The 16,265-nt window shown below is 33.0% G+C and overlaps 2 protein-coding genes across 2 annotated transcripts; one reads left to right on the top strand and one right to left on the bottom strand.

Moving 5' to 3' along the window:
- Positions 1 to 1,786: 1,786 nt before the first annotated feature.
- On the top strand, positions 1,787 to 4,082 carry LOC104108376 (aspartyl protease family protein At5g10770-like). Its single transcript, XM_009617394.4, has 2 exons — positions 1,787 to 2,122; positions 2,599 to 4,082. Exons 1-2 carry the CDS (start codon positions 1,954 to 1,956, stop codon positions 3,867 to 3,869), a joined length of 1,440 nt encoding a protein of 479 aa, XP_009615689.1. The 5' UTR covers positions 1,787 to 1,953; the 3' UTR covers positions 3,870 to 4,082.
- A 90-nt stretch (positions 4,083 to 4,172) lies between these two features.
- Positions 4,173 to 8,409, bottom strand: LOC104108375 (probable folate-biopterin transporter 3). Its single transcript, XM_009617393.4, has 5 exons — positions 7,924 to 8,409; positions 6,177 to 6,436; positions 5,727 to 5,822; positions 5,464 to 5,634; positions 4,173 to 5,300 (listed from the first exon to the last, which is right to left on the bottom strand). Exons 1-5 carry the CDS (start codon positions 8,285 to 8,287, stop codon positions 4,689 to 4,691), a joined length of 1,503 nt encoding a protein of 500 aa, XP_009615688.1. The 5' UTR covers positions 8,288 to 8,409; the 3' UTR covers positions 4,173 to 4,688.
- Positions 8,410 to 16,265: the final 7,856 nt, after the last annotated feature.

The raw sequence follows: 16,265 nt of genomic DNA on the forward strand, positions 1-16,265 counted from the left end.
ATCGTGGAATTAGCAGGTTGTTGGCGGGGAGAACTGGCACGAATATAAAACCTTTATAAATCATGGATAAAGTAATATTTCCCTGCAACAATAATCCTCCTTATTGTAGATCAAATGTTACAAGTGGATAGGAAATTAATATGGCGGAGACTCAAGTTAAGGCGATAAATCATAAGCATATAATGAAAGCGAAATGATATTGCCTATTTAGTTGGCCAGGCATGAGGACTGAAATGTTCAATTGCTAGTTGTGGAATGAATACCAAGCCTTATATGATGGTAAATAATATATATATATATATATATATATATATATATATATATATATATATATATATATATATATATAATGATAGTCTGCTCACACTCGTGAACTCACAACGCTATTTAAAGGCAAAAAAGGTTTGATGACTTCTCTCCGTACCTATGATTTATAATATTGCAAGTTGCTTTCAGTAATGCAGACATCTTTCAATTTGCCAAGGTTTATTATTGGATACAGCTTTATTTGCTTTAATTTCTTTCTCTATATAATAATATGTGCTCATGTCGGGGTCTTTATTGGTGGATGGGTCATTTGATTTAGAATGCAAAGTGAGAGAGAAAAAAAATCCGTACTTTAACATCAAATTAGAAGTTTTTATAACAGATTTGAAATTTTAAACTAAGCTTATAATAATTATTATATTTAGAGAAATACATGTGATCAAATAATTCCGCAATAATTTTGAAGAATTACGAAGTTTGGATTTGTTATAGCTGCTGAGGCCAATATATGTGCAAGGTTCATTAATGTTCGTTATGACGCAATTATCAATTCAAGTAAATCAAATTGTTTGCAATATTATACTCAAGAAATCTGTCAAGGGAATGTGTACTTTTGGCTTTTTAAGTCCCTATTCCCCACCCCCACCAACCAAAAAAAAACAAAAACAAATTGGAGTATTAAAATAAAGAGAGAAAGAAATGGATTGGTTTTATCTTTGATAATAATAATTAATACACAGCACAAGTTTGATTAGCAATTTTTGCCTATTCATAGGAGGAAAACTTCGGAAGAACGTATCCAAAGACTATAAGTGCTTTACATGGTTTGGGCATTAAGAGAAAGATATACTGTTGTTGTAGAAAATATTTATACAATAATATTATTTAAAAAATAATTGAATTTTACTTAGTTGATAAATATTAATTGGTAACACTAAGAAAATGATAGATAACACGTTGGGTATATAACTTAAATTACATTAATAATTCATTATATTGTCAGGTATATAGCTTAAATCTTAATGGAAAAGGTCACGAGCCCCCACATTGTGTCCACCCAAAAATCATCCAAAACGAAGCTAAGTTAGCCTTGTATTGTTTCTGTGCAGTACTGTACGTTTGGTAAGTTTGTGAGTTGTGACAGTTGATTGATTCCCTGAAGGAAGAGTCCTCTTTTTGGTTTCATGTCCCATATATCTGTTCGATTAAATTTGAATTCACGCCAGAAAATTTCACTAACTCCTTAATAAATACGACTTCATACTCAAGGCTTGAACCTGAGATTTTTAATATAAAATAACGAAGTACTTACCACTCCACTACAAGACTTCAACCCTTGTACGTGGAGAGGGGTCCTTATCCATGGAAGTCTTAGGAACAACCAATAAAATGTAATTTCTGAATCACAAGCTCAATGAAAGCTAAGTCCATTGTCTCCACAAACAACTTACAAATATCACTTTATTTTTCCCAAGTATCTGCACGTGAAATCCCAATAATTTCTCATGCATTTGTGGGGTCCTCTTTTAGCCAGCCACTCTCCTTTTGTTCTCTTGCCTACTGTCCAACTCCTAAGAATCTCATTTTCTCTTAGCTTAGCTCTACTCTCTTTTCCTCCTCCTCCTATGTTTTTAAACCTTTGTTGAGTTCATCTTCAAAAGCTGCAATTGTAAAGCTTTAAAAACAATGTCACTTTACCAATATTCCATTCTTTGTCTTCTGCTTTTTGTATTACTCACTTCTTCTGGAAATGGAGCATTTGGTCAGGCAGTTAATGAACTACTTCTCCCACTCAAAACACTTCAAAGGATACACAACAGTTATTATGGCCCAAGTTGTTCATCTCAAAAATCAAGTGAGTTTATGCACATACACAAAAAAAAGAGACATTGTAGCTTGAGCTAATCATTTTTTATATCATATACTGTAGTATATATTAGTGGTTGTTTAGCTTTTCTCACATCAATATTATCAAACTCTTTCTTGGGATATGCTATCATAAGTTCAGCCACTTTTCATGCTTTATGTTGGTTTTTTATCTTAAAACTAAGCTAAATTTCAACACTTTAAGTCATCTAATTCACACAATTATTGCTTCTCTAATCCCTATATCCTTAACAGTATGTGCAGAGGTTGATGTAGGCTATTTATATATATATATATATATATGTGTGTGTGTGTGTGAAAACCTACTAGAATTTCATTCGATATTAAATTTGGAACCAATAAATTCAAAGTAGTACAGTGAGTTTAGTGTTAAGAATTACCTTGAAGGTATAAATCCTTCAAAGTAGTACGTGTTGTTAATAGTCATCATCTGTGGTTTTCCAGGAAGTGAAAATGGGGCAACAATATTGGAAATGAAGCACAAAGATTACTGCTCTAGATCAAGAGGTGACTTGAATAGAAGGCTGCAGCAACGATTGGTAGCTGATGATATTCGAGTTCAGTCAATGCAATCACATATCAAGAACATCAGTTCACAACAAGTTGAAACTTTATCACAGACCACCCGAATTCCTATCACTTCAGGTGTCCCAATGCAGACTCTAAATTACATTGTCACAATGAGATTAGGCGGTCGAAACATGACAGTAATTGTGGACACAGGAAGTGATCTTACTTGGGTTCAATGCCAACCTTGTAGATTGTGTTACAGTCAACCAGAACCTCTTTTCAACCCCTCATTTTCCTCTTCTTATCAATCAGTTGCATGTAATTCATCAGCCTGTCAATCTCTTGTATCTGCAACCGGGAATTCAGGACTATGTGGTACTAATTCACAAACTTGTAATTACCTTGTAAGTTATGGAGATGGATCTTACACAAAAGGTGAACTTGGCCAGGAGCATTTGGTTCTTGGAAACAGTTCAGTTGACAATTTTGTTTTTGGCTGTGGTAGGAATAATAGAGGTCTCTTTGGTTTAGCTTCAGGTCTTATGGGACTTGGAAGGAGTGATCTTTCTTTAATATCTCAAACTTCTGATGTGTTTGGAGGTGTTTTCTCTTATTGTTTGCCTTCAGCTGAGGCAGAGTCCTCTGGCTCACTAGTATTTGGTGGTGATGCTTCAGTTTTCAAGAACTCTACACCAATCTCTTACACTAAAATGGTTCCAAATCCACAGCTTTTTAGCTTCTATTTTCTCAATATAACTGGGATGACTATTGGTGGGGTTGTTGTTCAAGATTCAAGTTTTGGCCAAAGTGGATTTCTCATTGATTCTGGCACAGTTATCACAAGGCTTCCTCCTTCCATTTACAAAGCTGTTAAAGCTGAGTTCTTGAAACAATTTTCAGGGTACCCTTTTGCACAAGGTTATTCAATTCTTGACACTTGCTTTGACCTCTCTGCATATGAAGAAGTGAACATTCCAACCATTAAAATATATTTCGACAGTGGTGCTGAGATGGAAGTGGATGTTGCTGGTGTTTTCTATTTTGTGAAGAGTGATGCATCTCAGGTCTGTTTGGCTTTGGCAAGCCTACAATATGAAGATGAGACTGGAATTATTGGAAATTTTCAGCAGAGAAACACCAGGGTCATATATGACACAAAACAGTCACAAGTTGGATTTGCAAAAGAAACCTGCAGTTTCATGTAGATGACATAATATCTAAAGGCCAATAATGACTCGTTGGCGATGATATCTTTACTATTTTGCTAGACAGAGATAACTATTGGAGCTTTACTTATGGAGGAAGATACAGATATTATGGGTGGCAGTTATGGTTATGTAAAATATCCCTTAAACTTCTCTTAATGATGTAACAGTTCAATCCTTATATAAAATGTGAAAACAGCATATTGACTACAAGAGAGGAACCTCAATTGTTTTTCTCTATAATATCACTGCTAAGTTGTATGTATAAAGAGATGAAGGTAATTGAATTTTTTTTTGGCCGAGTAAGAAAATATTGATTCTTAATCATCTCATCAAAAATCAAAAGTTTTTACAGGAAAGAATACAAATTAGCATATTCTTTACAAGCATATAAAAACAGGTATCAGGCCCACAATAGAATGTCTCGACAACCGAGCCTGTGGTCCGTAGGTTGTGGCAGGAAAGAAAAATGACAGAGCCAAAAAAAATGATTCCTTTTTCTCCTCGAAATCACAACAATACCAGAGCCAACCACTCTAGCACGTTTCAATTCTTGAGCTGGATTCACAAGTACTACTTCATAAAAACAAATTTACAAGGTCATTTGCTAGTTGCTAAAATGGTACAAAATACAAATGGTTAACATCAAGTTGAGCCGTACCAGGTAAATAACTTTGTTACGTGTGCTCTAACTTCTTTACCAGAAAGCTAGTAAATCCGTCTTGTACAACCTCGGTCATGCTGCTAAAAAAATAGCAGCTGAGAGACAAAAACATTTGCACACCAGAATGGTGGAATATACTTTCCCTACTATGGCACTTATGAATCCACTAAATGTTGATCGATGTTGGTTACTAGTGGAGTCATCTCCAGCTTTTGAGCGCCCAAGTTATCGTCTCCCTTTTTCCTATTCAACATCTCAGTTGGTAGAATAGAAGCAGTGGGATCACTGCTTGGCACCAAAAATAGAAGGCCAATGGGAAGAACCCTCGAAAAGCTTCGGATAACTACTGCTATCCAAAGGTTGTCAAATTGAGTTCTTGTGACATTCAAGGTGTGAAGTAAAAGGCCTCCAGCCCAAGATGCTGTGAGACTGCCAACATGATCAATTGACATTAGCAAAGCGAAAAAAGTTCCTTCAATGCCAGAAGGGCAAAGCTTTGAACTGAGTACAAGAAGAGGCATCCATCTGAGACGCCCAATCATATGAGAAATTGCAGCATCGCATACAGCAACAACATAATCAGGGATTCCAAACTGCAGGTTTACTCGTGATATCAATATCAAATCTAGCAGTCCTGAAGCGCCATATAATAGCTGAGACCAAAAAAGTACGAAACGAAAAGGATGGTTTTTAAAAGAATTTTGGTAGAGGAGAACTCCGAGAAGATAGCCTACTGCACCAACAGAGGATATTGTACCTACAATCTCCTGCATAAATGTCGAAAATGGATTGATACTCTGTGATTAAGATGTTATTTTCCAACTCCATAAGAAGACAAATAAGGAATATGCAAAGTCATGAGCAAGAGGTAAGATCTTGAATCACAAAGTTGTCGACAAACAAGGTTTGAATAGATAAAAGTTCAAGTACCTTTGAGAACAATGGGCCACCCTTTGCATCTGTATACCAGTAAAACATTCCCTCGTGAATATGCAAACTCAATGCAAGGGAAATATACATGTACAGACACGGCCTCCACACATTCTCGCATTTCAGAGCCATCCACATAGCCTTACAAGCATCCAAGAACTTTTGACCTACCTGTTTGCAGAAACATATGTTCACAATACAAAAACAAGAAGATCAAGAACTGTCCTAAGCCGAGCAAAGGGATATACGATGTTCCAATATACCTGCCTGTATGCAACATTGTGTATAAAGGGTTCGTGCAGCATCATTCCTACCAAAATTACCAGCGCAGCTGGAATGCTTAAAACTCCAAACACTCCCTACCAGATAACATTTATCAGAAAACAAGGAAATATCAAGTGACAAGAGGCAATAAGTAACTCAGGCTACTCATGAAGCAGCATCATTATGTTCATTCTAGAGGTAAGCTAGAGTAGGTTAAGCCAACAAAAAGATTAATGAAGCCATAAACTCTTGTGGATATGAACAAACCAATATATCTGAATAATATACAGTAGTTTCATCTAACAGGAAAAAGCATTCAACAAGATTCATTAAAAAAATCAAGAACAACTCCTCAGTCTTGATAAATGATTAGCCAATTAGCAAAATGCAAATTAAAGCAGAGGCAATATTCCATCGACAATGATCGAAATAGGTCTGCGATACCAAACCTTAGATCCAATTAGATGAACCAAAAAGCCACTGATAGTGTACCCAATCAGTTGCCCAACTGAAGAGCTTACTCCACACAAGCTTTGCATGTCACTGGCAAGAGAAGGATGGCTTATACTGTTCTCTGTGACACATGCATCAATAGTAACATCTGCTACTGCCTGCGCAGCACTTCCACCCATTAGGCACAACAAAGCAGATGCAAGTTGTAAGTTGTGGCCGAATGACAAATTGAGCATGGCAAAAGCACCAAGAAAACCTAAAGAACAAAGGGAGGCAAGTCAAAAGAATTCTCTTCTGTCTGTTATTTGACAACTCGACATCTGAAATTGGATAAAGTAAATTCTTTAAACCAACTACAAAGCAGCAAGCTATTTCTATATTCTAGAAAAGAGAATTAATCAGTCACTCAAAGACGACTCAATACCAAACAACAACAACAACAACAACCCAGTATAATCCCACTAGTGGGGTATGGGGAGGGTAGTGTGTACGCAGACCTTACCACTACCCTGGGGTAGAGAGGTTATTTCCAAGAACGCCCACCTTGCTCTTGGGGTGACTCGAACTCACAACCTCTTGGTTGGAAGTGGAGGGTGCTCACCACTAGAGCAACCCACTAATGGGGGTTAATGTTATGAATGTTCTATATCTGTTACGCTCTATTTGGGATTATTTCATTTCAATACCACAAAATGTCTTTTCTATAGTACAGGTGCACTGACAAATGCAATGTCATTTTTAGCAGAAGCACAACAAGTTACAGAATGTATATTTGCAACGATCGCAATGAGCAATCAAATATTTTAGACTACAAGACAGCCATAAGCTGCTTTACATAACACTGACAACAAATATTATCTTGCTCAGCCTTTCGAATTTCCCTCTATATCCATATGTACATATCTAAAAGAAGTTATAACGAAAAGGTAAATTAGAGACATTGCCGTTGGATAACACCATTCATATTCTTCAATCTCACACTGACATCATCTTATTATTACCGATGCATTGATTCTAGAGGTAGACCAGCTACTGGAGAACTAAGTCAATAGCTTACATCCAGTATAAATAAGTCGAATTCTTGAAAGAGTGGCATTAATAAAAATGTCTGATGATACCACTATCATCACAGCTAATGAAAAGTTAACCAATGAAGATGAAGATTTAGTTTAATTCCTATCTTTTTTGTTGATTAAGAGCTCAGTTAATAATTCAGTATTCAAATACAGCTTTGTCCCCAATCAGAAAACCCCACCCAGCCAAGGATTTTAAGTCGGTTGTCGTGTTTGGTCTCTAGTTGGTCAGTTTACCAGTTCTTAATGATAAGACACAATTTTGGTGTTATTGCAGTGTCATCACTGATAAGTGACAGAGGAGGAACTTTTGAGTTCAATCAGAAAAATTGAAATACGAAAACTGGAAAAGTTCATAAGTTAAACAAGACATTTGATATTTTCAACATTTCAATTCAGAAGCCATTGGTCTGAGCAAACAAACCAAAATGTTCACTACTTAATGTTCTAATTTGGAAACCACAACAACAATAACAACTGCCTCAGTCCAAAATAAGTTGGGTCGGCTATATAAATACTCATGGAACATGTTACTCCATTTAAACTAATGGCATAGTCAAATATCGATGATGATTAAATACAAACAAATCGGATATCATTAATTTTAAGAGCAATTATCTTGAAAAATACAAATGGTAATTTAAATTTTATTGCCACCTAAATCACATACCAGCAAGAATGAAGTATGGCCTCCTTCTGTATCCTCTAATGGGAAGAGTATCAGTTAAAAGGCCCCAAATAGGCTTCACAATCCAAGGAAGTTGAATTATTCCTGAATATATTTGAGCTTCAGAGGGTTGTAGCTTTTGCTCATCCTTCATATAATACTGAGTACTAATCTTGCTTAGACCTGTACTCAATCCCTGATTAATACCATATATAATAACCACACCTGACACAAAGCTCCAGTGAAATTCATCACATAGCATTCTGAACCAGTAATATGGTTTCAGAATTAGTCCCAACATTTTATTCTTTTGGCTTTTTTCTTTGTGTAGTTGTCCCTCTAATGGAAGTTCATCTTCTTCCCTCATTATTCAACTAACTATAATTATTCAGTGATTTCATAAGCTGGTAAGATCCAGATCAAAAATGAAAGTAGTTCACACAGTCAACGGAAACTGGGAGAGTCAAATAAAGAAGAAGACATCAAAGAAAAAAGAAAGTGTACATAATATTTAAGTTGTTTATATGTCCTTTTCTCAGTTGCCACAAATTTCAAGCATAACGTAAAAAGTTACTCAACTATGCGAAGAGAATATATATTAGTTTTAGTATGTGTGTTGCACGTGTTTTTATGGGTTTATTGATAAAAATTATACAAAATATAGAATAAAAAAATTATGTGTAATAATAATTAACGTTATGCAATATTCATTTTAACGAAAACATAAACATACATTGACACAATAGTTTAATTAAAAGAATTTGGTATTTTCTGGTTTTAGGTGAATTACTTATATAGTATTTGATTGTTGGTATTTTATTGTATGATATCTTTGTTGACAATATTCTTGGTGTATGTTATTTCTTTGTTATTATTTTTCTTTTATAGATTTATTGTTTACATAGTTCAAATAACAAAGGATTTAATAGTAAAATCTAGTTGATTTCAAATTTTTAAATATTAAAAAAAATATTAAATGACTATTATTATTCTTAAATATTAGAAAAATAATAAAATAATTATTTTTATCTAGTGTGCGATCTGTTTTTAAAGGGTAAAAATAGCGAACGGTATTTTGCTAACTGTTTTCATACTTTTAATATACTATAAAATATAGAATCTAGTCTATGTGTGTTGTCTTGTGTCCTGCATTGAGTAAGAAATTTTAAAAATCACATAAATATTATTAAAAATTATATCTTGAGTTATACATAAACGTTAAAGGAAATCGTATAAATTCTTAAAATGAGAATGTTAATTTCATTTATCTGAATCAATAATGCAATAAAGTTTGCTCTACACAAGTCCTCATAGTCTTAACTAAGATTATTTACCATTTGTTACTATTTGAAGAAACATTTTATTTATTCCTAGAGAATCATTTCAAATCGCAAAATATGAGACAAAGTCTTGACATTTTTTTTAAAATTTTATCTCAATGTATCTAAGAGGACTGCAAAAACGATACGAGGCAAAGTAAAAAAGAAATTCCTAAAATTCCTAAACTAAATATAGGAGGAAAATATATTTTCAAAAGAAGTAATCAGATTGATTTCAATTTTTAAAATTTGACATAAATAAAAATAAAAAATACATTTTCAAGAAAGATTAAAATTATTTTAATTATAAAGTACTGGGAAGAACAATCTTAAAGAAACATGCCAATCACACAATCAAACACTTCATAATTCTTTTGAGCATCTCAAGGATATTATAAACATATTGAAAGAATACATATTGTACTTTAAAAAAAAAAGATAATAATTTATATATTTGACTACTATTTTAAAAAAATAATATGATGCGTATTCTAAAAAAAAGTATACTAAAGGGATAAAGAATATAATTGCTCTTTAACAATATCCAATAAAAGAAAGTAAAAATAGGTAAGGACACTAAATTATTAATACATGGGTCACCAACAGCCTTGCGTTCTGAAGATGCCAATTTGAATAGAAAAAATGCATTCATGAGAGGAGCACCTTGACCGTAAAATATGTTAGCAAGAGCCCCGATTAAATTCAAACATAATATCGTTCATTGCAATCACATTAAATTTAATACCTTCACTCATCAGAATAAATCTTATAGATACTTATCACACTAAATTTCACGAAGATGTAATTCATACCAAATAAATGTTAAGTAGTCTTGTCTCAAATATTAAAATAGATCAAATAAATTGAATAACAAACTACACTCAAACACCTACAAAATTTATACATGTATCGCGACTAAATAAAACTCTTGTGTTTGCATTCATATGCAAAATATACAAAAAATAAAATAATTTAATGACTGCAATTGGAATTGAAATAGTTGAAGTCACCTATTTTTAAGAAAATAAAGACATTAATCATCTCCGATCTGCACATTAAACAAAAAAAATCAATTTGACAAGAGCTAAAGTGGCAATCTCCAACTTCTTATATGCTAAACCAAAACAAGACAATAACTTTCAATGTAGAACATTCAATTAGTGTGAAGCCGCTATGAACTTAACATGTAACCACCAATGTCTCCGGAAGTTAATTCAAATTTTTGTTAAGCCATCAAATTTTAAAAAACAAATCAAAATTTGACTACGGATACCATTATTGATAATACCTTTTTACCTATAAAATTTTACAATATGTTAAAACTTTAACCTTCATTAAGATTGACACATGAAATTTATTTTTGAGAAAGAATTCATGTCATGAGAAAAATAAATTACCTCAAGAAATAGGTACTCCTATTCCCTGCTGCAATGGTTGTTTGAATACATTACTATACCACTGTGTAAAAGTAATACAACAAATAAATATTGTAGAATAAATTAGAAAGATGAAAAATACTACTATGATTAAATACACCAAAGCAAACCCTCTAGAAACTTAAAGTAAATCCTAAACCTAAACAAAGGAAAAACACAACGTAAGAGACGCACTGTAACATAGGTAACATTGATAATAAAGAATTCTAAATCCTAAAGGAAAGCCATGCGTAAAGAATCAAAACAAAGAAAAACGCAAAAATTGCGGCAGTAAACAATCTTAATTCTAAACCAAGAAAACCCTAAATAAGGGTAAAAAAAGCAAACGACATTTCAATATAGTAAATATATATATATATATATATATATATATATATATATATATATATATATATATATATATATATATATATATATATATATATATATATATTTGCTAAGTACATAGTATGCATATTTCACTTCATAAAAATGCCCTTATTATTTAAGAGCCACCATATTAAGCTTAAGGGCTTTTTAGTCCTTCTCCAAGCCCACAATTTCCCTAAAAATTAAAGCCCAAATAAATTTAGATCTCTACGTTCCACGCTACTAATTGTCACTCTACTCTATAATGATGGTTCTTCCCAAATTCTAAAAGGGTTTTTATCTCAAGTTTTTCTCTTTGCCTTGCCGCATATATTGTGATGAAGGTAAGGGTTTAAATGCTTATTTTCGTATCAGAATCATGGTATAAGTTTTTGTAATTTTCTTTCGTTTATTTATGCCACCATTATTTCCATTTTATTTGTTCTTTTTCTTAATCAAACAATCTGTATCGATAAAATTTTATACTTTTGTTGGCTTTAAATACAGGTGCTTAATAATATTTCCGTCGATTTTACCGTAGGTGTCTCAAGAAGTCATTGTCCATATGGTGATAATGAATGCTATATTAATGGAGAAATTACTGAAAGATCAGATGAAGAACTTAGACATGAAAATATTGACATGGATAATAGTGACTTGTATAAGGGCAGTGTTTAATAGTGATGATGAAGCGTATAATTGCTATGTAAATTTTGCTAAACAAGTTGGTTTTTCAGTTAGATGAGATTGCTATTTTGGAAGTGCAGAACGTCCTACGGGAATTTATAGTAGAGATTACGTTTGCCATCGAGCTGGAAGCCCTCGTCCACAGAAGATTGTGGAAAAAGAGCGACAACGAGATCGAAAATATTCTAGATGCAATTGTAATGCTAAGATGTGTGTTGCTAAAGAAATAATTGATAGAGTCACTCGTTGGATAGTGGTGTATTTTGATAATGTCCACAACTATGAACTATTGAATGATAAGGAAGTGAAATTTCTTCATGCTTATAGAAATATTGACATTATTGATCAAAAGAGGGTTATACTTCTTGCAACAGCTGGATGTTCAATGAGTTTAATCCGAAGAGTGCTTGAACTACAAAAGGGTGTAGATGTAGGCCAATTGCTTTTTATGGAAAAAGACATCAGGAATTTTGTTCAATCAAAAAGTTCTACCAACATTGAATATGATACTTTGGAGCTATTAAAAATTTGTAAGAGTTTGAAAGACAAAGATGTTGATTTCCAATATGATTTCACAGTTGATGCATTCCAGAGACTTGAAAATATCATTTGGACATTTGGGGACTCTATTCGTGCTTATGAGCTTTTTGGAGACGTAGTTGTTTTTTATATTACTTATCGATTGAATCGTTATGAGATGCCGCTAGGAGTTTGGGTTGGCCTGAACAATCATGGAAATACTATTTTCTTTGGTTGTGTTCTGTTACGAAATGAGAAGGCATCTTCCTTTTCATAGGCATTAAAGGTGAATATTATTATATTCTCAAAATTATTTAAATATTTTCTTTTTTTATTGCTAATGCCTATTTATTTTCCAGAGTTTCTTACGGCTTATGAACGGGAAATATCCACAAACCATATTAAATGATCAAGATCTTGGTTTAACAAAAGCGATCGCTAATGATTTGCCTCTCACAAAACATGTCTTTTGTATATGGCATATTACATCCAAGTTCTCTACTTGATTTTCTTTTGTCCTTGGTTCAAGGTATCTCCAATTTAAATATGAATTTCACGGGCTTTATAAAATTGGTAGCATAGAAGAATTTGAGTGTCAGTGGGAAAAATTGATTGCTAAATTCGATCTTGAATCAGATAGGCATATCAAATTGCTTTATGCAAATCGTGCATCATGGGCATTGCCATATTTGAAAGGATATTTTTTTTGCTGGAATGACAACAACTGGACGCTCATAATCTATTAATGCATATTTGAAAAGATTTTTATATATGCTCTTAAACCAAATAGAAAGGTAAACAAATTCGCTTGATTCGTCCATTTTGCTTTTTACCTAAGCCAAACAAATAAGATACACCTATAAAAATTTTAAAAAGAATCAACTTACATGCACGGATAAGTATGCAATTTTTATAATTTCGGAACAATTTGGGACATTTTGTTGAACCGAAAAATTAAAATTCAGGATGTACTAGCTAATTCCTAAATAACAGCCTTTTAAAGTGGCTACTTGATGTGCACGGTTAGCCACTAATTAGAGATATTTTTACTCTTTAGCCACCGTTTAAAATATATTTACTTTTTAGCCAGTGCTTAATAATTTTTTATCCGTCCGGACAAAAATACCCCTGTGCTAATATTAAGGACATCATGTCCTTAACTTCATATGTTCAGTGTAAATGTTAGGGACACGACGTCCTTAACTTCATGTGTGTAGTTAAATGTTAAGATCATAATGTCCTTAACTTGTACTTGCACCTTCTGTTGTTAAACTTTAGGACCTCATGTCCTTAACTTCATATGTGTAGTGTAAATATTAAGGACATGGTGTCCTTAACTTTATGTGTGCAGTGTAAATGTTAAGGACATAGTGTCCTTAACTTTATGAGTGTTGTGTAAATATTAAGGACATGATGTCCTTAACTTCATAAATACTGTGTAAATATTAAGGACACAGTATCTTGTATTTGCACATTTCGTTGTTAAACTTTAGGACATCATGTCCTTAACTTCATATGTTCAGTGTAAATGTTAAGGACACGGCGTCCTTAACTTCATGTGTACAATGTAAATGTTAAGGACATAATGTCCTTAACTTGTATTTGCACCTTCTGTTGTTAAACTTTAGGATCTCATGTCCTTAACTTCATATGTATAGTGTAAATGTTAAGGACATAGTGCCCTTAACTTTATGAGTGTTGTGTAAATATTAAGGGCATGATGTCCTTAACTTCATAAATAATGTGTAAATATTAAGGATAAAGTGTCTTGTATTTTCACCTTCCGTTGTTAAACTTTAGGACATCATGTCCTTAACTTCATATGTTCAGTGTAAATGTTAAGGACACGATGTCCTTAACTTCATGTGTGTAGTGTAAATGTTAAGGACATAATGTCCTTAACTTGTATTTGCACCTTCTGTTGTAAAACTTTAGGGCCTCATGTCCTTAACTTCATATGTGTAGTGTAAATGTTAAGGATATGGTGTCCTTAACTTCATATGTGCAGTGTAAATGTTAAGGACATAATGTCCTTAACTTTATGAGTGTTGTGTAAATATTAAGGACATGATGTCCTTAACTTCATAAATACTATGTAAATATTAAGGACAAAGTGTCTTGTATTTGCACATTCCGTTGTTAAACTTTAGGGCATCATGTCCTTAACTTCAAATGTTCAGTGTAAATGTTAAGGACATGTCGTCCTTAACTTCATGTGTGCAGTGTAAATGTTAAGGACACTATGTTCTTAATATTTACACAACACTCATGAAAAAATGGTAACAACGTTTTTTTGTATTAATTTTAATAGAGTAGTGACTATTTGTGCTCAGCATTAAAAATACTAGATAAAAACTAAATACCATATTAAAAAATGATTATCCCACGCCATTTCTTCCCCGGATGATGTGAACGTATTCGTCTCAGCCTGAATTGGTTAGACTTGAGATCCACTAAGGCGAAACCCCTTACTGATCCAATTACATGATGGGCCAGAATAGTTAATAATCATGGGCCATTAATTTTTTGTTGGGCCCGATTTAGATGTAACTCATAAGATAACGAGGCCCTTATTTGTTGGAAAAATGACATTGTATAACCGCTGTAAAAATAATAGTCAAAAAATATATAAAATTTATATATTTTATATATATATATACACATTCTGTATGTTATATATAACAATATATAAATATTATACATTTTCCGCTACTAGAAATAAATAATTTCTGGTGCGGGCTAAAAGTGAAAATATCCCTTGTTTGTTGTGTTTGATCGACACTGAATTGGCGTATGTGACCTGCAACCCATATTCAACGGATGAAATTTATAAAATAAGTTGAAAAATAATACTTTAGAAAATAAAAGGATTTTTTTAATAAAACAATTAAAAGAAAAAAAAAAGAGACAAGTACGAGGAGAACGGATGTGTGATATTAAATGTCTTGGGGTCTCAAAAATGGTTGTAGGGTTGGATGGGCTTTATATATATATATATATATATATATTTTAAGAAGAGATGGAATACGAGATAGGCATATGTGAGATATAGTAATTAGTTATTTTGTGTAAAAATAAACAAATTAATTGTGTATATGTTTATATTTTAATTGTTGAAGTCATGCTCAAGGTGCTTCAATGAATTTACAGTGAGAAAAAAATAAAACAAAATACAACAAGAATATGTGCATGCATGTTCTACTAGAGCAATGTTCTACAAATAAAGAATCAATGTCTATGCCAATGGAACATACAAACAACAACAAGAGCAACACAAGAGGATAACTAGCATACAGTGCCATTCACAAGAAGCAAGAAAACTACTTCAACAAAAACAAAAGAGGCAGTAAGCAAGGACCAAGAATCAGGTATTGATGTCAAATTATTCAATGATGCCACAGGTAAGTACATTGTCACCTAAAAATTAAGATATATTCCTAAAGACTCTACTAGTATGCTTAATACTTTTTTAACACCTGACCACGATCAAAATCCTTCTGTTAATTTAAGTGATGATAACCACATTGAAAAAACCCCGCTCTTCGTCCATTAACTTAGTCAAACAGCAAATGGTTTTAGATAATACATTTAGTGGTAATAACTAAAATACCACCACCAACTCATTCATGAATCAGCCTCTAAAGACAAACAATGCCCAAAACTCCCTAAATTCACTAGACGACAAATTTCTTAATACTAACGGGCCTAGCTTTTTTAACCCACGAACCCAATCAAACAGTGATGCCAACCTAATTAATAGAGTTAATGATGATCCTAAACTCTTTATCAACAATAACCCCAATCATTTAGCCATACCTCAGTGCATGCCAAAACACACCCGTCCAAACAAAAACAATCCATTAAACAAATATCGCCTACATTGATACACGTGCCAAATCAGCCGCATGCAAAATCCCCTATTAATCCAAACACGCTAAACCCTTCGGATGCCATGCAAATAGAGGTAATAATTCCTACTCCCTTCATCCTCAACCTCTTAAGTCACCAACCTCTGTCTCAACACAATGCCAAGAAT

Source organism: Nicotiana tomentosiformis, chromosome 3 (genome assembly GCF_000390325.3).
Source record: "Nicotiana tomentosiformis chromosome 3, ASM39032v3, whole genome shotgun sequence".
NCBI classification, from domain to species: Eukaryota; Viridiplantae; Streptophyta; class Magnoliopsida; order Solanales; family Solanaceae; genus Nicotiana; species Nicotiana tomentosiformis.